At 44.0% G+C, this 26,337-nt stretch overlaps 1 protein-coding gene across 5 annotated transcripts in view; it reads right to left on the bottom strand.

Moving 5' to 3' along the window:
* Nucleotides 1–26,337, bottom strand: part of ASTN2 (astrotactin 2) — an 886,721-nt gene that overhangs the window by 492,521 nt on the left and 367,863 nt on the right. For all 5 annotated transcript variants that reach the window (XM_066256387.1, XM_066256389.1, XM_066256388.1 and 2 more), the window contains one exon: nucleotides 9,220–9,387. In XM_066256387.1, coding sequence (XP_066112484.1) covers nucleotides 9,220–9,387 — 168 coding nt within the window. The remainder of the gene's footprint in view (nucleotides 1–9,219; nucleotides 9,388–26,337) is intronic.

Raw genomic sequence — 26,337 nt, 5'->3', positions numbered from 1 at the left:
GTCTCTGATGGCAAAGCACGAAACCGATTCCTTAGTCAGAGAGGGAAGCTGCTTTTGTTCACTACCCCCAATACTGAGCATGGTGCCTGCCACGTCATTGGTGCTCTCTAAATAACTGCAATGAATTAAATGAAGTCTCCGGATTCCAAGCACTTTTCCCACCTCCACGGCTGCCACCCTGGCCCAGGCCACCATCAGCTCTGGCTTGAATTAGCCCATCACCCTTCTAAGTTGCCTCCCGCCTACTGTCCCTACATATTTTTCCCAATAAAGTAGCGAAAGGGGTCCTCTTAACATAGAAGTTAGATGACGTAAGTCCTAAGCTCAGAGTTTTGAGGCATCCCATTGTATTCGAATGGAAAGCTGATGTCCTTACAGTGTTACAAGGTCCCACAGGCTCTGGTCCTTTGCTTTCTCTGTGGCCCCATCTTATTGTCCTCCTAATATCCAGCGAGGCTGAGCCACCTTTTCCTCCATGAGCTTCCTCAAGTATGTGAGGCAAAGCCTGCCCTCAACGCCTTTGCACTGGCTGTCGCCTCCTCTTGGACCATCCTGTCCCCAGCCACCCACAGGCGGGCTCTGCTCCCTCCACCTCCGCTGACCAGTCTAATTAAATTTGCCATCACCCTCTCTTCCATATTCACAGCACCCTCTCCCTGCAGCCCTTTCCAAATGAAAATAACACATCATCTTCTAACATATGATATAATTTGTTTATTTGTGACTACGCATATTCTAATGATCCGTCTGCCCCCGGCTCCCACTTGAATATGAGCTCTGTGGTGATAGCAATGTCTATCTGTTCTGCTCACTGTCAGTGCCTGACACCCTGATTACATTAGGTGCTTGATAAATACCAGCTGAATGCTAAATGAATAAACACATGAATGAATGAATAAATAGTGAAACCAGTTCTTTACTGCAGATGTCAAGGCAAGAGAATCTACTAGACCAGGGGGGTGACATTTTTTTTTTCTTGGTAAAGCGTCAGTTGGTAACTATTTTAGGTTTTGCAAGCCATCGAGTCATGGCCCCTCAACTCTGCTGTTATATAGCACACAGTCCTAGGCCAGATGTAAACCAGTCAGCATCTGTGTTTCAATAAACCTTTATTTATAAAAACAGCAGCAGGCCTGTGGGCTATCGTTGGCTGACCCTTGCACTCGGCTAAACTCTATCTGGCCAGACACAGTCTGGTTTTGCTTCCTGTTGAGTCCAAGTACATAGTCTAGTACCTAGCCCACCACTGTCACTCAATAAAGGTTTTGACTGAAATGACATATGTATGAAACATAGTTTTGCTCTTCACACTATGCCCCTGTCTAATTAAACTTGCTACAGTAATAGAAATACTCAATATGTCAGCCAGTACACGTAGCTATGGAGCATGTGAAATGCAGTAAGTATGAATGCATTCATATATAGCTGATAGCTACCGTATTGGACAGTGTAGCTCTACCAAGTCATTCTTCTGCTTCATAATCCAAATACACATAATTCCTCCTCCAGGAAGCCTTCCCTGACTGTGAAGGCTCACAATATAAAAAAATAATTCTATAATAGTCATTTAATTCCATTCACTTCATGTTTTGATCATGATTATAATAATAACTCATGTTTTTTGAGCTTTGTGTACCAAACATCATGCTAAGGGCTTAATATGCTTTATCTAGTTCAGTCCTCATAATAACCTTCTGAGGGTAGTTATGCTGATATTATTACCATCATTTTACCATCGAGAAAAACAGAGGTTCAGAAGGGTCAGCAATGCCCAAAGGTATGCAGGTCCAAATCGGAGGGGCTGGAATTTGAATCCCAGTCCATCTGAAGCCGGAGCTCAAGTTCTTGACCACCACAACACACTAAGGGTAGACACGTAGGTCGGTCCCTGTTTCCTCTGCATAGGTTTTCTATTATTCAAGAGGACAGGAAACATGGGTCACCCCCGTCTACATCCTCCAATGCCAGCGTCAGGCAGAGCATTGCTTTCAGTGAGGTCTGCAGGACACAGACTTTGAGAGCTGGGGAGCACTTAGGTAAAGTTTAATGTAAAGTGCTCTTGTATTATAAATAGAGAAACTGAGACTCAGAGGGCAGAGTAGCATGGCAAAGGTCACACCACGAGTAAAAACTGCAGATGGGAAAATGAAGCCCATGGCATTTGTCTCCAAATGTTGTACTCTTCTTCCATTCCCTCATTCTGTTATTCATTATCAAAACCAACAGGGTGCTAGACAAGGGGCTGGGTATGCACAGACACAGCGTACAGCCTCTCAGACAGCCAATAAGTAAACACAGAACCACCCAAACAAGATTATAATTACAGGCTGTCACTGTGTATTGATAATATAAGCTAGTGGTTAAGATGTTAAACTCTGAAGCCAGACTTCCAGGATTCCAAGCTACACTCCACCACTGCCTAGATGTGTGACTTTGGGAAAACCCACTAATTTATGTGGTTTATTCCCCTCATCTGTACATGATAGTGATAGGGCGTTACATTACATAACATTCCACATTTTAATATCCCTGAAATGAGGACTTTCCTAGTAATGATTAGTATCTTGTGGTTCTTATTGACAGACATTTTCCTTACTGGTAGGTACATAAAACATTAATATATATATATAGATGGTTGTTTCTTGGTTTAGTTAAAATCTGAGTGTATTTACTGACTGACTGAGATCACAGATGGGAAGTGCTCAGAAGAGCGCCTGACACGTAAGTTGGCGCTATGTGATATGCATGATTGTTGTTATTGACTATAGAGAAAATGCTGAGCACACTAACGGAGCACTAAACATGGGTGAATGGCTAAGTCTAGAGAGCCAGTGTAAAGTTCCTTGAGGAGGTGCCATTTAAGGTGACATGAAGAAGTGAAGAAAGGGACAAGGGGGCTTGTAAGAAGTGGCAGTGGGTGGACAGCAGACCTTTTTTCGTTTTTAAACTCTATTTATTGATTTTTTGGAGAGAGAGAAGGATGGGGGGAGAAGCGGGAAGCATCAACTCATAGTAGTTACTTCCTATTCGTGCTCTGACCAGGCAAACCCTGGGCTTTGAACCAGCAACCTCAGCGTTCCAAGTTGACATTTTATCCACTGCGCCACCACAGATCAGGCGAGGCAGATTTCTGCATGCAAAGAGAACAGCACCTGCAGGACCCTATCGGATCTGCTACTGGAAATGACTCACCATGAACACGTCTGGAACACTTCACAACATGGATGCGTATCCTGATCAAACTCCCAACTCCAACCTTTACTTGTACCACCATCTTTTTTCACAGCCTTGTGTGTCAATAGCTCATTGGTCATACGGTATTATATTTAAAAGTTTCCTGGAATCTTTTTTTGAAATAGTAGGACATGATGCCATTTTTTGGAGGCCCTGATATATTTTGTGATATACTTGTTGGATAAAATTAAATATAGAATCTAACTGAAATGTCACCATATATATATATATAATTTCTAGTCTTAGAAGCTGAGAGCCTCTGTCTCTTTTGGAAAAATACCCCAAAGATAATCATCAGAAATACCTCAAGTTATCTTCCTACATGAGACTTCACAATGTGAGATTTCAGATCTCTCACAACCTCTTTTCTTCAGGTTCAGAAGCAAAGGCTGCCTTGAACCTTCAGTGGGATTGGCAAGTTCCCAATAAGAAAAAAATTTCAAAGTCGGTTTTGTAGCCCATTCGAACCCTTTTGTCCTTTCTAAGGTTTGAGCAGTCAATCCTATTGCTTGCCATTGTGAGCTCTCTGAAATTTTATGACCTCATCTTTGACACAGATTGTCCTTTTTCAAAGGACCTCAACCCTCTTCTACAACATAACATTTTATAACACATTTAAACCAAATATAGCAAGACTGCCAAACAGAGATATAAAGCGGTTTCCCTAAAACTCATAGATGCTGTCACACACAGTTCCACCTCTCAGTTCTGCACTTTTCCCTTGTCCCCAATCCAATTGGGTCCTTTCTTTTTTTTTTTTTTTCAAGTCAACTTATTGTATAAATTCTTTGTCCGAAGGATTTATAGCTGCCTTATGAGAATTGTCTGCAAATACCTATCAAAGAGAGAATGCCAGAATGCTTCTCTTTGCTAAGCAAACTCTTTCACACACTGACTTCTCAAAAACAGTAGCTTGTCACTCAGTCTGGGTCCAAATCCCAGCTGTGATACTTAGTAAATAGATGACCTTGGGAATGTCAATCATCAGCTTTAAGACACAGCTTCTTCTATGGAAAATGGAAGCAATAATAACTACCTAGAAGTGTTGTTATGGGAACCAAGATAGTTACAGTTACAATAAAGTTTCAGCGTGATGATTGGTATGCAATAAGTGCAAAAAAAAAGTGTAGATGCTGTTATTGTTGCTCCAGGTTTTATGTACCTCTTGATGTTGCCTCAAAGCTCTGCCACGACTCTCTTACTACAAGCTCTATCTGGCCATTGTCAGACACCCCCATCTGCTATATATAGATAATTAACCTGTACCAAATGGAGCAGTCTGGTGAGATAAATGAGTTTTTATAATTAACTTCCATTTCATGAGCTTTAAGCAGAACAACCTTGGTTTGTTGTTGTTTTTTGAATGGCTTTTGTTAGAAATGGTTTCTTAAAGTTTGATTCCATTAGAAATAATATATCTGAATAATAAGACATGTGGTACGTGAATGGACATGTGAATAATAAGACATGTGGTACGTGAATGGACAATCAATTTAGATGAGTTTTGTTTAAATCAGGTTCTAGTAAAGTTCAGGACCAAAAAATGGTGAGGTACAGAGAGGATTATGGATTCTGAGGATCAGAGTGACTCGCTTCATGGGGGGGATTGATTTCCCCAGTTGAGGCTCATTGGAGTAACCACATAAACCAATCCTGAACAAATAAAAGATAGAGCTTACTTTAATTGAGTTCAAGAAAGACGAGTACCCATCTTAAGAAAGAAGGTGGCTTTCAGCAGAGAATTAGCTGTACCAGATAAGTCATCAGCAAAAACACACAGAGCCTGAATGACATTGCCAGTGTCCAAAGAGCTGTCCAGGGTCCTGACACCAGAACACTGAGCCCAATCCATTGCCCAAGCCATCACATTTTAGCAACTGAAACTTGCTCCTCATTCATCCACTCACTCATTTATTCACGAAAAATGCATTGATGCAGGAACTGTTTCAATCTCCGTGATATGGCAATAACAAAATGAGCAAAGGCCAAGTTTGTATAAAACTTATGTTCTTGTGTGCAAATCTCTTTTCTGGTGTGACAGGAAGTTGGCTCTCTCTTGCTTATTTAACTGCACATCTCACCTATGCACTACTCCACTTAACTCCTACACATCTGCTACATTACCTAGAACCCACCCCCCATGTTACAACCTCCTTCAAGGCAGGGACAAAATTCTCCAACTTTGAAATTCGTAAAGTCCTTGTGTCCCTCTAAATTTTAATGATACAGAGCTAAGCAAATAATAGAAACAATATGTGTACATTAGAAGCATTTAGTAGGATATCAGACATATAGATCACGTAACTACACACAGGGTATTTTCATTTCATTCCCATTGCAAATGAACAGTGGCTGCAGAAGACATGAAAATAAACTGAATTTGACGGTGAACATGACTGAAGTTCATGTCAATTTGAATAGAAAATTCAATCTGCTTTAAATGCCACTTATAAATTGTTTCAATCATACTTAGACTCTAAGTTATTAGTGCTCAGAGGTCATAGAAACATGAATTTTGAGCTGGAAACTATCTCAAGAGTTGTTCAGGGTTGTAATGTGTACCTTGTCATTAATTTACTGAGTGACACTGGGCAACTTGCGTAACGTCGGTGGCCCTCAGACTCCTCAATAGATGAGGCTAGATGATCTCTACAGACCTTTATCGCATTATAAGTACCTCTCCACTACACTCTTTGTTGGAGAGAAAGAGTATAAAGCTCACAGTATGGGACATACCCAAGGTCAAATGGCAAATCTGTGGCAAAGCTAGCACTAGGATTGAGAGCTGGGGAGTTTCATCACTGCACAAGTTTAAAAGCCGCAAGGGACTAATGAAAGGTCAGCAGGTAGGAATGTCCAAGTTATGGTCAAATTTCATATTAAGTGGTCAGGGACTATAACGTATTTTCTTCTTACATAATCTAACACAGTTGTAAATTGTTGGGTTAAAGGTGTCTCATAAAATATTTATTACATTATTTGCAATTTATTATGTTAATTAAGTAAAGACATAAATGACTGAAAAACTGGTTAGAAAAATAACATTAGGCACTATGGTTGGAGTGCCCACTATATATTAGGCACAATACTAAGTGCCTTTGAAATTTCATTTTTCATCTCATTCTCATAACCCTACAGAACAGGAACTATTCTAATTTTTCCATATGTAAAAAAAGAAGCTCATATATGTTAAATGACTTGTCAAAAGCCCTACAACCAGTAAACAGAGAAGCAAGGACTTGATTTTGGTTCTGTTTTATTCCAAAGGATATTCCAGTTCTACTCTGGTTCAATAAATGCTTGAATGAGGACATTGATAAACGAATGAATTAAAGACAAAAATCCATGTTCTGTTGTTGTCCCATGTGGTTTGGGTCATGCTGTCACAGATTTTGTAGGCAGAACTTGGCATGGTACCACACATGTGAAGAACTGTAATAAGGATGTTTCACAATAAGATACCTGTGATGGTATTCTGAAGAGACAAAGCCTGATCCCTTGAACTGGTGCCGTGTATTATGGGACCAGAGCGAGTAGTCCTAGCACGATCACTTCCTGTCTGCAGAGAGATAGAGTGATGGCCATCTAGTCCAGAAAGGAGCAGAACGCCACCCTCTGGCAGCACTACCAAGCCTTCACCAAGCCTTCACCGAGGCACTTCTTTGCCTTGGTCCTTGATTGGTTTGTTCTAGTCCCATCCACTGTTATGATGGTAAATGTTTAATGTTGGTTTTCAAAGGAAAATGAGCCATGATTTGTTACATTTACTGATTTTGTTGGTATAAATACTCTCACCATAGCCAATTTGCAAGCTATCTACATGACATAATTGAATAAAGAGTTGAGAAGAGGTGGTAACAATCAACGCTCATGGCTCCAGACAGGCCAGCCCCCAGCACACCATGGGTCTGATTCCATATTCAGGTCTGTAAATGGTACTCATAGTTAGAACCCCTGGAGGGCCTGACCAGGTGGGACACAGTGAAGAGAGCATCATCCTGGATCTCTAAAGACCCAGCTTTGAAACCTGAGGTCACCAGGTTGAGTACAGGCTCTTCAGCTTGGGAGTAGGTTGCTGGCTTGAACGTGAAATCATAGACATGACCCCATGGTTGCTGGCTTGAACCCAAAGGTTGCTGGCTTGAGCACATACAAAAAAACCAAAAACATAAAACAAACAGAACATCCTGTAGAAACACACCAGAGCTGGGTTCCGGCGCACAGCCAAGAAGCCCAGCCAGGTTCACGCGCACATCACGACACCTGCATGCTCTACAGCAGCAGCACTGCCCCACTTCCCTCCCTTTTCCCACTTCGTTGAGGGGAATGGCACTTCCTATTGATACACCCAATAAAGCTTTTAAGGCCCCATGAGCAATGCTTGGACTCCATCGCTGGTTCAATCCTACACACACACCCCCCATAGAAGAAGGGTTTATTTAAGGGAAGCTAAGCCACTTTCAAAAAACCTAAGGCTTGCATATGTACGGGGGTTGGGGGTCTAGTTTTTCCATGATGTTCTCCACATTCTAATTCCTGACCAAAGGCAAAAGAGGGGCGGCTGAGCTATTCCCTGGGGCTTGGATGTCCTCGCAGATAATCAGGTGTAAAGGGCTGTTTCCCCGTGTCAGTGGCTCATGCAGTCTCACTACATCCCTTGGTGGGTCTTACAATGGTCAGATCCTTCTCCATCTCTGAGTTCCCTTCACTTCACCTTTACAATTTCATCCCCTGCCTCTCCCCTCGTCTTCTTCCTCCAACTCATGGGCAGCACCTTGTCTATATAACAGCACAACTACACTGCTCTCTGGTGTCTGAAATCATTCTAAATTTTCTTCCTCTTTCTGTTTCAATCGTGACATTGCCTCATGCTCCCTAACCGATTCCATCAGCCTCAGTTAAAAAGACATCTTCTCCATAACGTATTTCCTGAGATCCCAATCTTGAATGCACTTCTCCCTGTTCTCCAGGCTTGAGGTACTTTCTTTGTGCCTGTTCTTGATTTATACTGTAGTGTGTCTTTTATAGTAGCTGTATATGAGCATATTCTTTTACCCTCTGTGAAAACATGAGACCCATGAAGGTAGAAACATTGTCCAATTCGTCTCTGATTCTTCATAGCACTTCACAGGGTCTAATGAGTTTTGGAATTAAGAAAATATTTCTTGCCTAACCAGGCAGTGACACAGTGGATAGACTGTTGGTCTGGGATTCAGAGGACCCAGGTTCAAAACCTCAAGGTTGCTGGCTTGAGCATGGGCTCATCTAGCTCGAGTGCAGCTCACCAGCTTGAGCACGGGGTCACTGGCTTAAGCGTGGGATCATAGACATGACCCCATGGTCACTGGCTTGAGCCCAAAGGTCACTGAATTGAAGCCCAAGGTTGTTGGCTTGAGCAAGGGGTCACTCATTCTGCTAGAGCTTTCCGGTCAAGACACATATTGAGAAAGCAATCAATGAACAACTCGCCACAGCGAAGGACTGATGCTCTCATCTCTCTCCCTTCCTGTCTGTCTGTCCCTATCTGTCCCTCTTCTCTCTCTCACACTAAAAAAGAAAAAAAAGAAAATCTTTCTTGAATTGAATCTAATGAACTGAAGTAAATTTTGCAAAGTGAGTCTGAGCCAAGCCCCATGAAAATGCATGCAGAGATCTTATGTACACATTTTTATTCTTTACCTGTACATAGTCCCATCCATTCATGCCCTGAACCATGGCATCTGCTTTGTTAGAGCTGGACTAGATGTTCTCTGTGATCCTTTCTAACTCTGTGATTCTGTGGTTTTATGAGAATTTTCTTCCTTGCCAGCCTTGCTTGAACTACAACACATATTGTAGTTCAAGCACCAACTGGATTGGTGGACCTTTATATAAAGCCCCTTGTCAATCACTTAAAAGCCATGATTCTTCAGGTAGGAGGAGCGCAGATTATCTTTCAACCCACAGCCTCCCTCCATTTCTCCCCAGCCCTGCCCCACGGCTCACCGGTTTCTGGGTCGCAGATCTGCTCACAGGCATCTGTGGTCCTCTGTCCGCAAAGGTCTCTCACCCATGGGGAGGTGGCATTGATCTGGTAATACAGGGACAGCTTGGCCGGGTTCAGCCAGTCGGAGATGTCCAGGTAGCTCCCCTCACTCACCACAAAGCTGCTGCCTGCGGATGGACAGAGAGAAGACAGCTACTTTCTCCCTGGTTCTTGGGTACTGAGGTGTCTTGCAGCTGATGCTGCAGGTCAGGAACACAGACAGGTGCATGTAAGTCACCCTCCCGCACACACACACCCAAGATCCCCTCTTCTCACTGGTCTATACACGAGTACAGATGCCAATCATGGTGTCAGCAGCCAGTAGAGACAGAGACAAATCAGACCTGAGAGACAGTTAGTTCAACTTAGTGACTGAGAGTTCAGGCCCTTACAACTGAGAGAGACTTGGGTTCAAATCCCAAACTCACCCATACAAGCTGTTAATTTTGGGCAAGTCACTCAATGCTGCTGGACTTGTTTGTATCTGTAGACTGGACTATGAATAAAACCTCCCTCCCAGCGATACTGAGAATGAAATACATTAATGTAGATAAAGTTCTTGTCCTAGAAAAGAATAATTCAATATTAAAATTTAAAAGAAAAAGAAAGTGAATGTCTCTCACGTAGGCATCTCTTCTGGAACAGGGGTCGCTAATGCCCACGGGGCGAGGTGGGTGAGACAGTGGGAGAGGCTGGTCGAGTGTAAGAGAAATAAGCGTAGCTTTCTGGCTTCCTGGCTTGGCTCTTTTTTTTTTTTTCCTATTAGAGAGAGAGCGAGAGAGATTTAAAATTTCTAACAGCCCTAGGAAAACAAGCAGCACCTGGGCAGTGGAAACACCTCGGTGCCAGGCACAGCAGGGAAGCTGGAGTTTGCGGGGAGCTGGGCTCGCAGCTTCTGTCAAAAGGGAGACGCTGCAACTTGGCTGTAACGAGCTCTTGCCATATGGGTCCAAAGGCCAGTGGTGGTGACGGATCTTCAGTTTCTTCAATGAGACTGGATATTCAATTTTTCATTGTAATCAACCAATTTTTAAACAATGGCTTAGGTTTGTTGTTGAAAATTTGTGCAGCCAAACAAAAAACCTTAGTTTTGTAATTTAGTTTCTAAAATGTTCTTCTTTGCCCTGGCCAGAGAACACACTTGGCTAGAGCACCATCCTGACACACAAAGGTTGCAGGTTCAATCCTGGTCAGGGCAAATAAAGGAACAGATCCATGTTTCTCTCTCTCTCTCTCTCCCTTCCTCTCTCTCTCAAATCAATCAATAAATTTAAAAAAATAAAATGTTCCTCTTGAACACACGCATACATATAGGCACATACATATATGTATATTCTTTGGGGGATAAGGAACAGACACTTATTCAGAATGGCTCTACAGCAGCGGTTCTCAACCTGTGTGTCGCGACCCCGGCGGGGGTCGAATGACCAAAACACAGGGGTCGCCTAAAGCCATCGGAAACCTACAGGTTGTAAATGGTAGTGCGTGTATTATGCAATATACCAAAGGTAAGCATTTTCAGGGGAGAACGAAAGGTTCAGATAGGACCACACTCCACAAAGCTGGACTTGGAGAGCTGTTCTAGATTCATGGCAGATCTAGGGATCTCAGCAGCAGCCTACCTTAAATTGTGTCATCCTTACCATGACTCAGCATTTCTCCCTGCATTTTCTTCTCTCTTCCTCATTCTCCACCAACAAAATCTTTCCATGTCTGCAATCCAAATTTCCAAAGGAAAGACTCAGCTAAAGAGGTATCAGAGGGGTTTGAGAGCAACCTTTCTGTCAGGTCACATCAGACCCTGCTGCCTGACCAATGGCTGTACTCCTCTCAGCTCTGGTGCCCTGCTGTAGTCCAATAGGCAATGGCCAGAGAGGCGGGATCACATCAGACCTGCCCAGGCTGCCCTGAAGATCTAAGATTTCCTGACAAGGGAAAGGGCTTGGGAGGCAATGTGATCTTTTGTAACTCACACAAATGTTATGATTTATATCATCGCATAGAATAAGTTTTGAAGTGAAAGCACAGTAGACATTGTGATAGTGAGGATGAAAGAGGAGTCTACGGAAAAAGCAGAAAGAGTAGATAGCATCAGGCACAGAGATAAGAAAATGACCGTATTTGAAGTTGGCCTTAACATCTTTGGCAGCTAAACAAAAAAAAAGAAGGCTGCTGGATTCCATATTTCAAATTTCTGGCAAGGGAAGATATGCAAATCTATCTGCAAAGCCATATTTTCCCCTTTGGAACTAAGCCCAAGAAGAAACTGTCACATGGGTCCTCGTGTAAGGCACCGAATATCTGTATCGACTACAGATTTTTCCTTTAAAAAGCACAGTCATGCTGTTTAAATGGATAATTTTTGTATTTATTCTCACTGAAGACTGAAGGATGGATATTGAATTCTGTCCCGGGGCTGAGTTGGGCTAATCCCACTACTTCAGTGCAGCGATAAAGAGAACAGACTCAGCAAGACGTGCACTCAGATCTGCACTCTGCTGCTCCCTGGCTCTGTAAACTCGGGCAAGAACACAAACCCTCGGCCATCGCATCGGAAGTGTGTGGATTCCAACTACCTCTTCACAGCGTTGATATACAGATTAAATGAGACAATGCATTTCCCGGAGGTCAGGTGCCCAGAAAGCAGAATCAAAGGCAGAGACTGGCATGCAGGAGGGTTTGGAGGGGTGCTTTTGAAGAGGGAATGAGCAAAGTGAGATTGGACAGAGAGAGAAGTCGGACTGTCACAGGGTTGCCGCAAAGACCTCCCCCCATCTCCTGGGGAGCTCTGCAGCGGGGGTGGTCCTTCCGAGTTTTTCCAAATCAAGACAACAATGTCAGGCCATTGTGCCTCAACATTAGCCGGTCATAGGCTGTGGGCTACCCCTGGGGAAGAGACATAAACTTGGGTGGAATGGACCTTTTCTCCAAGAAAGACCTGGAGTGAGTTGGTAAACCACCAACAATTCTGGCAGCTGGCAACTGAGTGCGCATGTCCTAATGAGAGGTCTGGGCGCAGCAAATCACCATCCAGTATTCACTACAATACATGAAGTCTCCAGCACATTGTGGAATTTCAACTCACAGAAGCTATTTTGACTACTCTTTGAATTTCTTACAAACTTGGAAGGTCTGAATGCAATGCCAGTTAACAGATCTCTCTCAAATATGAGAAATGTCTCTTTGGAAGGGACTAACTCAAAAGCAGGTTATCCTTAACTTCTTTAAAAAAATATTCTAACAAGGTCTACTGTTGCTTTAATGGCAGAAGGGATTGACTATCCTTTGAACACCCTCTCCATTCTAGTCCCTGGGATAAAGGCAGTATTCATCCTGTTACTAATCCTTATGAGAGCCTTACAGGATAAATATGTCCACACTTAACATAGGATAATATGTGGTTCAGAGATAAATTGATTAGGACAAATTTTGTCAAGTAGTAAGTGGCCAAAGTAGAAACTGAACCCATATTTTTCAGCACCCAAAGCTTGGACCTGCCTATTAGTCCAGGCTGCCTTGAGAATCAGGGGCTTTGGTTGGGTTCTGTTCCCTTCTGTGGTCCTCCTACCTCTCCATGCAGTCCTTTTCAGTGTGTCGCCTGTCGTGTGGGAGGGCTTTTGCTTTCTCTGATAGACTGTGATTTCCTACCGGAAAGAGGTCATGAGTTATTCATGAGTCATTATCAATCAAGCCCTCCGTAAAACGTTTGGCACATGCTAGAAGTTAAGTGAATGTCTGCAGAGTGAATTAATGAAATCAAAGTTCCATGCTCGACTAGAGGGAAGTTCCACTCGCTTCATCGTGGGACTGTGAAGCAGGAATGCCTCCACATTGATCCCAAAGTTTAATTCTTTTCATCTTGTGAGAGCCAGAATATAAAATCAGCCCTTCGGAGTCTCTCCGGTTTCAAACCAAAACCTGAACTTCACTATCATGTCTTCTGAGCTCTCCTTCACCCCGTAGGCTTGTCACGTGGATCATTACAGTGGAGATGCGAGAGGGACTCTGTGTGACGAGACAGGGATATATGGCACAGAGACAGCCCATTAGATAGGGAAAGGCAGGAACTATGCAAATGTAATCACCAAGACTTAATGCATGTGCTCAGTTAACAACATGCACTAAACCCTCCCTTGCATAAGAAATACGCAAAAAGGATGAGAAATAGATTGAAGCCATCCAGAAAATTATGGACTACCAAGGGAGGTCAAATGTGTGCATAGGTAGCTGTAATACAACCTAGTGAGTGAGAAGAACTTCCTGAAAGGGGCAGGCTTGTCTCTGGATAGAAGGAGAAAAAAAGGGTTGGAGGTGGAGAGGAATCACTGAAATGTTGGTCGTTCAGCTAGACGTTGAAGGACATGAAGGAGAACGAGCTAGGCAAGAGCTCCCGTGGCATCTGTACCTCCAGGCTCACCTTCAGACCAGGCTCATACTCCTCTTATTCTAATACTCAGAAAGTGCTCCACTCAACTAGTCACTACCTACGCCACATTGTGGATTCATTCATTCATCCATATAGTCTGCATTTAAGCAAAAGCACACCTACTACGTCACCGGATCTGAATGGCTGGGTAAGTAAAATATGGTGTCTGTCCACTGAGAAGTTGAAGTTCAAGAAGGGAATTCAGAGCTCCCCAATTGAAGGCAAAGCATGAGTGCTTTTTGTTCCCCCTTTCTTACTTTCTCATCTAAAGTGCACACATTGCTTGAAGGTAAAGACCATGCCTTATTGAGCTCTACAGTCTTCACAGTGTTTAGGGTGAAGGAGAGATTCAGAAGACATGTAGGGTGTGTGTGTGTGTGTGTGTGTATGCGTGTGGGCAGAGTAAAAGAGAGAGAGAGTTTGATAGAGAGAGAAAGAGATCGATCAATAAGGTCAAATACTGGCAGGCAGGCAACTCTCTGGCTAAGTTCTAGCATTACTTTGGGAATAAATACATAGGAAAGGAATAAAAATGCATTATTCCACGTGTCTCATATATGTCTAGTTTTCCAGCAGGCCCTTGTTTTACTTTTCTTGGCTTTTCCTGGGAGCTCTGAGATTTTCCTTTGTGCTCAATTCAACCTCCCCAGAGAGGAAGGACTCTCTGAAATGAACCATTGCCAAAATTCCAACTTCAAAATGTCACATTTCCTTATTTTAAATATATCCATATACTTTTTTTTTCTCCCACTGGCTTGTGGGAATCTACATCATCTAATTAGGCAAATGGATTTTCAGTTCAGCCCAATCATTTCCTTATCTCGCATCTGAACCTCGGCGCTGCTCAGGGGACCGCACGGGCACGGAGGTCCTTATTAACTCTGATCTTCAATTACATTGATTATAAGCCTGCTTCTATAATTGTGCAGCATAGATCAGGGGTGAGCTGGGGCGCCCCGGCCACTTCGTAGTGCTCTATGGAAGCCGGAGGCATGCTAGCCCCCAAAGAAACAGAAAGCTACTGATGAGAACTAAAAATCCTGTGGCAGGAGGTATCACCAGACAAAACTCCCTGGGGACCCAGACGGCAGGTGCAGACCTCCTTGGTTACATCTTGGGTAGCGAGAGAGACCTCTGAGAACCCAGGACAGAAGGTTGCAAAAGAAGTCTCTGGACGCAGCGCTGAACGGGGCGCAGAGGGATGAAAGATTACACACACAGCCGAAAGATGGTCTTTACAAAGGAAGCTCAGGGAATTTCTCTGGCCAAAAGTACTCTCTCTTTCTTCCCTCTTTCTCTGGGTTCAAGACAAGTAAAGATTTCCTGTCTTCTGTTGCATCGTGTATCCCTCAGATCCCATCTGTCAGGGTCTTGAACCTGGGAGAAATGTCTTTCCAGGGGGCAGGATGAAGCAGAAACGAGGAGCCCACCTACCGTCCGCCCCATCCAGCCATGGAGAAGGTCCACACCTCCTCCCCTCTCCCCAGTCCCTAGAGCCCTAAGGCCGGCTTGAATACATTCCACCACCTGCTAGTGAATGAGAGCTATAGAAGGGGTGAGCAACTCAGCTCTGCAAACATGAGGTTCAAAGCAACAGTTTGAGGGTTTGTGCGGGTGGGTAGCGATGACTTGGATACCAGTCTCTGAGAGCCACCGCCCTCTAGTCTAGGGGCATGTAGAGAGGGTTCTCTTACAACTGCCTCTGCGTCCTCAGACACTCACCTCTATGCCTTCCCCTCCTCCTCTTCTCCTCTCAGCTCTCCTTCCTCCTGCCAATTTCCTTCCCTATTCTGTAGGTCAACATCGACCTACTGTCTTCACCTGTTTTGGGATGACTTGTGTCCACTCCAAGATGCACATGTTGAACTCCTAATCCCTAGGACCTCAGAATGGGACTGCATTTGGATAAACGGCCTTTAACGAGGTCAATAAGGTTAACCGAAGTCATTAGGGTGGCCCTGCTCCAGTATGGTGGATGTCCTTATAAGACCAGGAAATGAGGTCAGACACACAGAGGAAAGACCATGTGCGAGCACAGGGAGAAGACGGCCGGCCGTCAGTCGAGCGGGGAGGTCCACAGAAAAAGGCAATGCCTCGATTTAGAACCTTCAGCCTCCAGAACTGTGAGGAAATGCATTTCTGCTGTTTACGCCTCACCACGTGAGACACTTGGCTAGGGCAGTCCCAGCAAACTGAGGCACACTACCTGTCTTGTTTGACAGCTATCTCTTAAAACCCGCTATTTTCTCCATTTATTAACTTTTATTTCGTGTCATGGGTCCCTATGGATCATTTCTCAGAATCAAGTTTCCAACTATATAAAACATAATACCTGGTATCTGAACCAGTAACTGAAATAGAGTCCTCTCCATGGAGCCCTCGGGGGTTTGCGGAGCCCGGGATAAAAACCCTCCGCTGAGTAAGCTGTTTTTCTCCAGCCCACAGATGCCCAGTCTGCGGCCTGACCTGGTTCCGAACATGTCCCGCACGGCTGGATGAACACAGGGCGTGGCAGCCAGATGATAATGTCCAAGTATGCGAATGGCAAAGAGAAGAAGAAAGCTAAGAAGACGAAGAGATGGCAAAGTGGCTATTTTAAGGAGGGTTCAACTTCTTTCCTTTTGTCCTTTCCACTAGCGACACTGTTTTATTTTTAAGTGCAGAGGAATAGATCAGAATCTGATTAAGCTAAGATGTATATTTAATTTTCAAGAGTGTTAGAAAACCCTGTGTTCCTCTACGCCAGACTTTCTCAACCTTTATTTTTTCCTCATTATCACCCATTAAGAAGCCATTTTAGATTTTTCCCTCCCATCACCAGCCATCCATGAAGTGTTAGTATCACAGATATGGGTTGTGGTTTGTTGTACACATAAGGAGTATACATGCGCCGTATTTTTTGCTCCATAAGATGCACCTGACCATAAGACACACCTAGGGTTTTAAGGAGGAAAAGAAGAAAAAAATTATTCTGAACCAAATGGTGTGTTAAAATATTTAATAAAATACTGTATTTTTTGCTCCACAAGATGCACGGGCATTTTCCCCTTCACTTTTTTGGGGGAAAAGTATGTCTTATGAAGCAAAATATATGGTAATTTTTGTGCTATATCCCCCTGCAAGAATCCATTTTCATATCTTTATTGCTGTCCCCATGGACAATGAATGCTATAGTCGGAGATAAACTGAGGGCTGAGAGAAGGACAGGGGTGTGCCCATGATCCCACCAGGATTCGTGAAATAACCACACTAGAACCTCAACTTCATGACTCCCAACTTCTTAAGGCGGGGATGGAGGTGAGGGACAGGGAGGTGAACTGACTTTCCCAAGGCAACAGAGCTGGAAGGTGTTGGGGCTGGACCAGAACCCAAGTGTTGTGACTTCGAGCTCAGAGTCCGCCCCAGGGTTTCACGCCGACAAACCAGGAGAAATCCCAAGGAGAAACGTGAGTTGTCAGGAGGCGAGAGCTCCCACACAGGAAAGGTGAGATAGTAACACCCTTGAGAGGCCCAGGTCATGGAAGAACAAAGAGGAATCTCATCATGGAACATCCCTAAAGAAGACGCATGGAGAGGGACCAGCCACTAGTATTGTAAATGTTCTGTTAGAAAAGTAGTGATTTCCCCAGGAAGCTGGGTCAAAGCCTCATCTCCTTTCCCCAAAAGAGCCCGACTCCCATGGACTCTGGACAATTGCCATGTTTCTACCGTTTTCTGTCACCCCGCCTCAAATTGAGATCAGAGTCTGGCTAAAGCAGGTTGCCACAGAATGCCACATGCCTTTATGCGTCCCTGGTCGTGCTTCAAAGTTCAGTTAGGGGTGTCTGAGTCTGGACAAAGGAGGTTTGAAATGTTAAATTTTCCAAAAAAGAAACTTATTTTTCTCCTAGGGATATAACAATGTGGCACCAAGGTGGGCAGCAGGGGGAAGAACAAAGTCCTGAAATGTCCTTGTTTTACTTTAAATTTAAATTTTTGAAGAAGATTGTGGTTAAAGGAAGGCACTTATGTACTTTAAATTTAAAATGTCTTTTTTTTCTTTAACTTTCTTGGCTCTTGCTGATGGCTCAGTTGTAGAGTGTCAGCCTGGTGTATGGATGTCCAGGTTTGAGTCCTGGCCGGGGCACACAGAAGTGACCATTTGCTTCCTTCTCCTGTCCCTCGCCCCATTCTCTTCCTCTTCCCCCCTTGTACCCAGTGGCTTATATGGCTCATGCATAGCCCCAGGCACTGAGGATAGCTCCATTGGAGCACATCAGCCTCAGGTGCTGAAAATAGCTCAGTACTCGAGCATCAGTCTCTGATGGTGTTGCTGGGTAGATTCCGGTTGGAGCGCATGTAGGAGTCTGCCTATCTCTCCTCCTCTCACCTAAAAATAAAAAACAAACTTTCTTTATTATTTCATTGGGAACTTATGCATCAAACTCAATCTCCATGTTGGACTTCTGTTTGATCAAAGATAAGTGACTCTTGAATGACCCCAGTGGACAGTTGTTCCCAAGCCTCACAGGTCCTTTAGGTCTGACTGCTAATATTGAAAAACTACCTTATCTGTCAGCTGCCAAGGGAGGCATGAGCTTAACTGGGAGGCTAAGAGCTGGAGTTAAACAAGTATGGATTAGATCCTAGCCCCATGATGGCGAACCTTTTTATAAAAACCACCCACTTTTGCAGTGCTGGTCAACCTGGTCCCTCCCACTCACTAGTGGGCGTTCCAGCTTTCATGGTGGGCCAATCAAAGCTCCGTTTGGTTGCTCTGCTGAGACTGGCCCACCATGAAAGCTGGAATGCCCACTAGTGAGCGGGAGGGACCAGGTTGACCAGCACTGCAAAAGTGGGCGGTTTTTATAAAAAGGTTCACCACCACAGAGTTGCCAAGGATCTCTGGAACAAATCACTGAATTTTTATAAGCCTGCTCCATTCCCTATCCTCACAATGGAAATACTTCATAGAGATTCTATAACCATTAACCAAAATGCATTTGAATTGCCTAAGGACAGGACCACACCTGGCTAAGGCCTCTGTGTTCCAGGGGACACTATTTCAGTGGACAAAACTTACACAGAAACTATGTTGAATTGTATGTCTGTCCACATATACCATGCATATTATTGTGTATTTCATATATATGCATATACATTTGGGTAACTGTGTGTGTCTATGTATATATACATAACTATATGGGCACATCAGCTAAGATAATTCTATTTATAATTATATCCTATGTGGATGGTACCTTTTGGAGTTCTGCAACATGGCGGTCTTACCTGGGACATAATAAGACAATAGTTTCATTCAAAAAAACAAAAACCAAAAACTAATTTTCTCCTACCTAACCAAAATGCTGTTTCTCCTATGCTGATTCGCGACTTACGCCAGCAACATCTCCTCTGATTTTCACAATTTCCTGGGGTGAGCTGGGCAGGGCAGGGATAAGGGATGCTACATTAAGATGTGCTGCAGCCATGAGGTAACCTCGTGGAGACCCCAGAAGAGTGCCTGGCACACACATGTGTAATGAACACACACAACGCGTGGCTAAGGCAGGACTGGCTGGCTGGGTTAAGAGATGAATGAATGACTACATGTCTTTCCAGATCTACAAACTAAACTGGGTTCCCTGCCCTGTTCCCACTCCTCTGCATCCACCTTCTTCTCTAAAATACACTTTTTTTTTATAACTTTTCCAATAATATCCGCACAAACATCAGGGGCTATTTGGCAAAGACGATTCGCAACTGTGCACCCGAAGAATAACTATGTTAGCAGTGCCTCTCAGATCTGTTTCATTGATACATAGTGGGTTCAACCTGTGAACTGGGAAAGTAGGTCCAGGAACCTGCCTGCTTGTGTGTCTCTCACTGTGAGAGTATGTGTCTGTGTGTGTCCTTGTAAGTGTCCCTGTGTGTCCCTGTGTGTGTCCCTGTGTGTGTCTCTGTGTGTGTCCTTGTAAGTGTCCCTGTGTGTCCCTGTGTGTGTCCCTGTGTGTGTCCCTGTGTGTGTCTCTGTGTGTGTCTCTGTGTGTCTCTGTGTGTGTCCTTGTAAGTGTCCCTGTGTGTCTCTGTGTGTGTCCCTGTGTGTGTCCCTGTGTGTGTCTCTGTGTGTCTCTGTGTGTGTCCTTGTAAGTGTCCCTGTGTGTCTCTGTGTGTGTCTCTGGGTGTGTCCTTGTAAGTGTCCCTGTGTGTCTCTGTGTGTGTCCCTGTGTGTGTCCCTGTGTGTGTCTCTGTGTGTCTCTGTGTGTGTCCTTGTAAGTGTCCCTGTGTGTCCCTATGTGTGTCCCTGTGTGTGTCTCTGTGTGTGTCTGTGTGTGTGTCCTTGTAAGTGTCCCTGTGTGTGTCTCTGTGTGTGTGTCTCTGTGTGTGTCCCTGTGTGTGTCTCTGTGTGTGTCTGTGTGTGTGTCCTTGTAAGTGTCCCTGTGTGTGTCTCTGTGTGTGTCTCTGTGTGTGTCCTTGTAAGTGTCCCTGTGTGTCCCTGTGTGTGTCCCTGTGTGTGTCTCTGTGTGTGTCTGTGTGTGTGTCCTTGTAAGTGTCCCTGTGTGTGTCTGTGTGTGTGTCTGTGTGTGTCTCTCTGTGTGTGTCTCTGTGTGTGTGTGCCTTTCTCTCCAGACCTCCTATTCTCTTTTGTCCAGAAATAAATTTGGTGGGAAAAACACAGACCTTGAATGTGGCAAACCTAGATTCAAAAAGTGCCCTTACCACTTACTGCATTTGAATGACCTTGAGATGTGCTTAATATTTCTTTTCTCAGCTTCCTCGTGTAAAAGAGAATGAAAACCTTGAGGCTTTCGTGTTGAATATTAAATGTGAGTGTGAGGACCTGACTTATTGGATGTGATGCACTTACCAAATGTTTTTTTTTTTTTTTTTACTGCTTTATTAATCTAATTGGCCCTAGAAACAACTCTGAAGGGCAGGTGTTACCTTTATCCCCATTTTACAGAACAGGAAGTTGAAGAAGGTTAAAGGTGCACGTTTCCAACGGTACAGCGAGGCAGTTGATGATCCTGGGTGAGAACTCAGTCTACGCGTCTCTGCGTCTAGAGCTCCATCTACAACACCAGGCTGTCTTCCGTTCCTATCACCTCAGGGAAAACCTATCCACACTGGTAAGGTGTGAGCGAGTGTGTGTGTGTGTGTGTGTGTGTGATCTGTCAATATGCATCTCCGGCTATTTCTCTAAGTACTCAGCTTCTTGTGGCGGCTCAAACATAAATCAGACCATGTTGAGAGTGTGTGACACACAGAGAGAGAAATGGCAGGGGGAGGTGACATAATATTGTAATTCAATACTTAATGTCTCCAAAGACATGTAATACATCCTCATGACATTTCCAAAAGATATTTTCTGGAAACTGGACAATAATTCAAATTAATGCTAAGCCTAAATCTAATTGTTTTATGATGCTACCAAGAACTACATGGGGCAAAGCTTCCAAAAATCAGAGGCTTCCAGTTATATTGATGGAATAGATTTCCCTGCCTGGCGCAGATGAGAACAGCTGCCTAAATATATGATATCGGTACCCAGACGCAACATAATAAAGGAAATTCGCAGTTTAGCCACAGTGTGGTGCTCACAGTAATAATCAGCCTTTCACCAGCCAAACCCTACTATGACTTCTGGGAAAGGTAAGGAGAGAAAGGTCAGATTTTTATCTGAGGGCCCAATGGAGGTCTTCAGGCTCAAACCGGAGACAGGATGGCTCAGATCCGGGTTTCTGCTCTGTGAGATGTGAAGGATGATATTTTTTTTCGTTCTGTTCCCAGAGGGAGTGGATGGGGTGTAGCTTATAGGCGCCAGGCTCTGAAGCCAGACAGGACTGGTTGGAAACCTGGCCCTGTCACCTGTCAGCTGATGGACTTCATGCACGGTAGCTGACTTTGTGAGCCTGGGGAAAATGCTGCCTACCCCATTCTCCTGTATACCACGGAACATTGAGATAGTTGATGAGAAAAGCACGTTGCCCAAGAATATACAGGGTCTTATCTCAGGTTTCAAACAAACAAACAAATAACAGCAAATCAGGCTCTGTGTTTGTGTGCAAAACAATACAATTCTGGAAGCATTTACACTGGGAGTCATCCACCCAACAGACTAAGACCTGGAATATCAACCAAATAGGCCATATTTAATATTTTCTTTACTCACTCCTGTATTACTTTAACACTAAAAGTACTGCTGCTGCTGCTGCTCTTAGTATTATCATGCTATTATTCTTAGTAGTATAATTCCAACAGCCTCAGAAGGCTGGGGGAGGAATAAAGGATAGAACATATATAAAGCTGTCATACTAAGTCACACACATAGTAGGTGAGCAGATGCACTTGTTTCCTCATTCTCTGTCCCCAGAAGCTGAGGAACGTGTCCTCCCTCCCTTGGAGCAGGATGGCCTTGGTGGAAGGAAGGCAGCTCGGGCCCAAATGCTGCCCCTCCGTTCTTCTGTGCCTGTCATTCCAGCCCACCCTCTTGCCTTTGCTCAGGTTGTCCCCATATTCCTGGAGCATCCTCCTCACTGTACCTATCCACCTGGACCCAGCCAGCAAAAGGCAAACTTGTCCTTCCCGGGTCCTCTCACCTGGAAGTGGCCTGTTCCTTCTTCTGTCCCCCATAGCCTGACATATACACCTCTGCTTAAACCAGGGTCACTACAATGGCACGTGAGTCTGGTGCAAACTTATTCAGTATCCCCCATGTGGCCAGGTTTGGGGCATGCTGATATGCTGATGTCTACGTCCCTTAGAAGAGAGTGAGCTTTGTGAGAGACGATCTACATCTAATTCATCTTCTGTTTGTCATTTCTTAGACCAGTATTTGGCACTTTGCAGGCAATGAGTAAATATTTTGGATGGATGGATGGATGGATGGATGGATGGAGTGACAAATGAGCTTTCATCTATTTGAAGAATACTTCCTTAGTGTTATCAAAAGGAAACCAAACAGTAATCCGCGCGGTTCTCTGCCCACCCTCGCCAACAGGGCTTCAAATTTCACCTGAGACTCACTAATGAGCCTTAGTAATAGGTGACTTTTATTTAACACTTAAGACACTGAGTAACACCTTCATATCCAATCTCACTTGATCCTCACAGCATAAGGAATTAGAGGCTCTAGAGCCAGACAGATCACGGTCAGCAGTCATAAGAGTTTAGGCAAACTCATTACCTTCTTTGGAGCTCAGTTTCCCCATTTTAACAAAAAAATAAAGAATATAACAGTTATTATGTCTAGGGGAATTGTCAGGAAAAAATAAGTCATGAATATAAAATATTTTGAGTGGTTAGCATTCGATTATACAATCCTCTGTGTATCTACATGTATGTTCTATACAGTTATTACCATTCCCACTTCATAAATGGTTTTGAGGGAAGTAAAGACATTTTCTACCCAAGTTGCACATAATTATTTAATTACAAACCTGGGACGAGCGTCCAGATATCCAGACTCTGGCTATTGTCCTTCATCTACTGTCACTTTGCTTCCCAGCAGGCTGGTGGTTGTGTTTACATCTGAATGCATTTATCTGCATGGTCTACACGTCTACTGAGCACCATAGGTACACCAGGCCTGGTTGTAAGGCTGGCTATTCAGCAGGGAATAAAAAATACAGAGCACTGTAGCACTTGGCTGTAGGGAGTATACAGTGTTGGGTAAAAGATGGGCATTAAACAAGTAAATGCACCAACACTTATATAACTACAAGTAAGGATTTCTGTGGAGAAAAAAACAAGCTATTGTGAGTACCCAACAGAATGTGTGTGTGTGTGTGTGTGTGTGTGTGTGTGTGTTGGTGTGGAGATACAAGGGTGGTGGTATCAATGAAATAATATTCCTTGCAAATAGAATGGTGCACATGGTGTTTCTGAGATAGAAAATACATCGGGAACTGATTTCAGTTAGAACTAACACTATAGATAGAGCATAATGTCATAACCTAGGTCATTTAGCATATATTTATGCTTTTGCTTACAAACTTAATTGTCCTTCCTGGGGTGCTAAGTATCTGAAAGAGCCTAGTTAAATACCCCAAGGGTGATTTTGTGAATCGGAAACGAAACCCCATGGTGCCATTTCCCAATTTACACAACAGGAATGGGCAGTCGCAGAGGCTGCAAAAACAGCCCAAACATAAATGAACACAATTTCACTTTTGCAAAGAACAAGCCCACTGTCTATATGTTTGTTGTTAAATTCATGGAGATGATGAGGCCCTTCTGTCTTTTTATAGGGAGAGACAGTCTAGTACAGTGTTTAAGAGCAGAAGCATGGCAGCCAGTGTCCATGTTCTGGCCCTGCTACAAACTAACCAAGTGATAATGATCCAGTTAAATGGGCCTTGGTTTCTCAGCAATAAAACTGGATAATAATCTCAGAGGCATGTGGGCGGCAATGTATGTAAATTAAATTTCTGTTGTTTCCAATCACTCACTTTTAATGTAAATGAGGTACTATATAGAAAATATAATATTTACAACAGCACCTGGCCCATCCTAAACGCTTAATAAGTGTTCGTTATTCTTAGACTATTTCTACCTACCCATATTTGAGAATCCTATTGTAAAATACAAGGGAATGTTGTCTTGTTCAAACACAATTTGGTGAAAACAAACACAATAGCTGAGATTCCTGCTTAAACAACATATTCGCTTTGGATATCACAGTGTAAACCAAAGCTCATTCTGTGACTCATTTCTATTTTCTTAATTGCCTGCTCTTGCCCTGGACCCCAGCCAGGAGTCCGACTTTAGCTATGCCATGGGTACACACACACACACACACACACACACACACACACACACACACCACATTGTGTGTGTGTCTAAACAAGAACACACAGCTCCTGTTGCTTCTCATGGCTGCAGAGAAATGACATTAAAGTGAGTGATTTGAAACAACTGAAATTTAATTAAAAACAAAATTAAAAGTTGTTCCAAGCTCGGCACTTCAGCCAGCAAGACTCAGAGGAAATTAGGAAGAGCTGCTAATAGCTGGGGCCAATTCACAAGTGTCTACAAAGAGACAGTCAACGAACCGAGTCGCACACTCTTTAGATGGAACAATTAAAGATCTCTTCTGAGGAATGATCATCCACAGTATCCCAGGGCGAAAAGGAACATGATTTGCTGGTGGGTTGCTTTCTTGACTTTCTGGTTTCCATTTATGGGGAAGCACCCTCAGAGTCCCCGAGCAGCCTCTTCTACGGTGACAGAGAAGGACACTTAAGTGAGGGGATGGTGGGGGCAAATTTATTCGAAAAAATAATTGTCACTCACGGCCTGAAATGCTTACCTTACCTTTCTTTGCAAATCCAAGTAGTCGGGCTGCTAAGCAAAATTTGAATCGCGCTCAAATTATGGACCTGAAATAATGAGCCGACAAGGGCCGGCTGGGAATTGGGGACCAGGTGCCAGGATGACTGGATGAGCTGGTTCCTGGGGCAACATCCTGGGTGGAATCAGAGGGGGCAGTGGTGCTGTGTCTGAGACAGAGCGGAGGGGCAGGTCTAAGAGAGGCCATCTGTCCCCGGTTCTCACGGCAGCATGGAGACAGGCCGGAGGAGAGAAGCAAGAGCTAGGTGAACAACTAGGAAGATAACAGGAAATGAGCTGGGGGCAAGGCATGAGGGGCTGGCTGGGCAAAGAAGACGGGAGAAGCGGTTAAAGCTGGGACGCTGGAACTCTCTGTGAGTATCAACTAGATGGAGGTGGGATTCTTTTTTTTTTTTTTTCAGTGAAAGAAAGTGGTGTTATTGTCTAGCACTATACATATGAAGAATGGGTAGCTTCTGATGGAAAAACCCCAACTCTCCGATCCAGGATTCTGGTTGGGGGCAAGGTTTAAAGATTTAGGGACAACAGGTATGAGGAAGCACTGGCCGGGCATGTTGCAATTAGAGGACTTGGAGCTTGGCCATTTATGGCAAGCGGTGTTAGTGTCACATCTTCCTGAAAAATGGACCCTTCACTTCCGAAAGGCTTCCGGTGTCCAAGGTCCACTTATATCCCAGTGGGGATGAGGGGTAGGATGGCGAAACTTTGGTTCCAGTTTATCTTAAACACACAATTGTTGGGGCAGACAGCAAATGCCCCTGAACAAAGGAACACCCATCAGAGCCCTGCTTCGCTGATGGAAAGGCAAAGAGAAACCCTGTATCTCAGAAGATCTGGGTCCCGCCCATCTGTGCATCCTCACCTGATCTGGTCCCCCCAACCCTGAAGATCCTGTCCCATCATCTCGGTCACTCAAAGTGCCTTTTAATTGGCTGTTTCCTCAGCCTGGACGACTTTCCTCCCTTGTACCTTTCACATCTCCCAGAGGTCTTCTCTGACCACCATCTGGACGTGGCATCCCAGCTCTCCTCATTTTAAATACCACGTGCCATTTCAGTTATTTTCACAGCAATCTCATTATTTCATTGTCACAATGCATTTCGTCATGTTGCTGAATTGTTCTGGTGTCCATCCCTGGCTGAGAATAAAAGCATTATGGAGGCAGGGCCTTCATAGAAGGGACACAAAACCAGTGTTTGTTCAATGAGTACATAAGTTCTGTAATGAGTAAGTAAGACATTGTAGGTAAAATACTTAGTACACTACCCGCTCCATCAGGGAAACTGGATGACGTTTAGCTGATATTTTTTATAACTATCAAATA

This window comes from Saccopteryx bilineata, chromosome 2, assembly GCF_036850765.1.
Source record: "Saccopteryx bilineata isolate mSacBil1 chromosome 2, mSacBil1_pri_phased_curated, whole genome shotgun sequence".
Lineage (NCBI taxonomy): Eukaryota > Metazoa > Chordata > Mammalia > Chiroptera > Emballonuridae > Saccopteryx > Saccopteryx bilineata.
The sequence above is the reverse complement of the archived record's forward strand: the minus strand, read 5'-3'. Positions and strand labels throughout refer to the sequence as shown.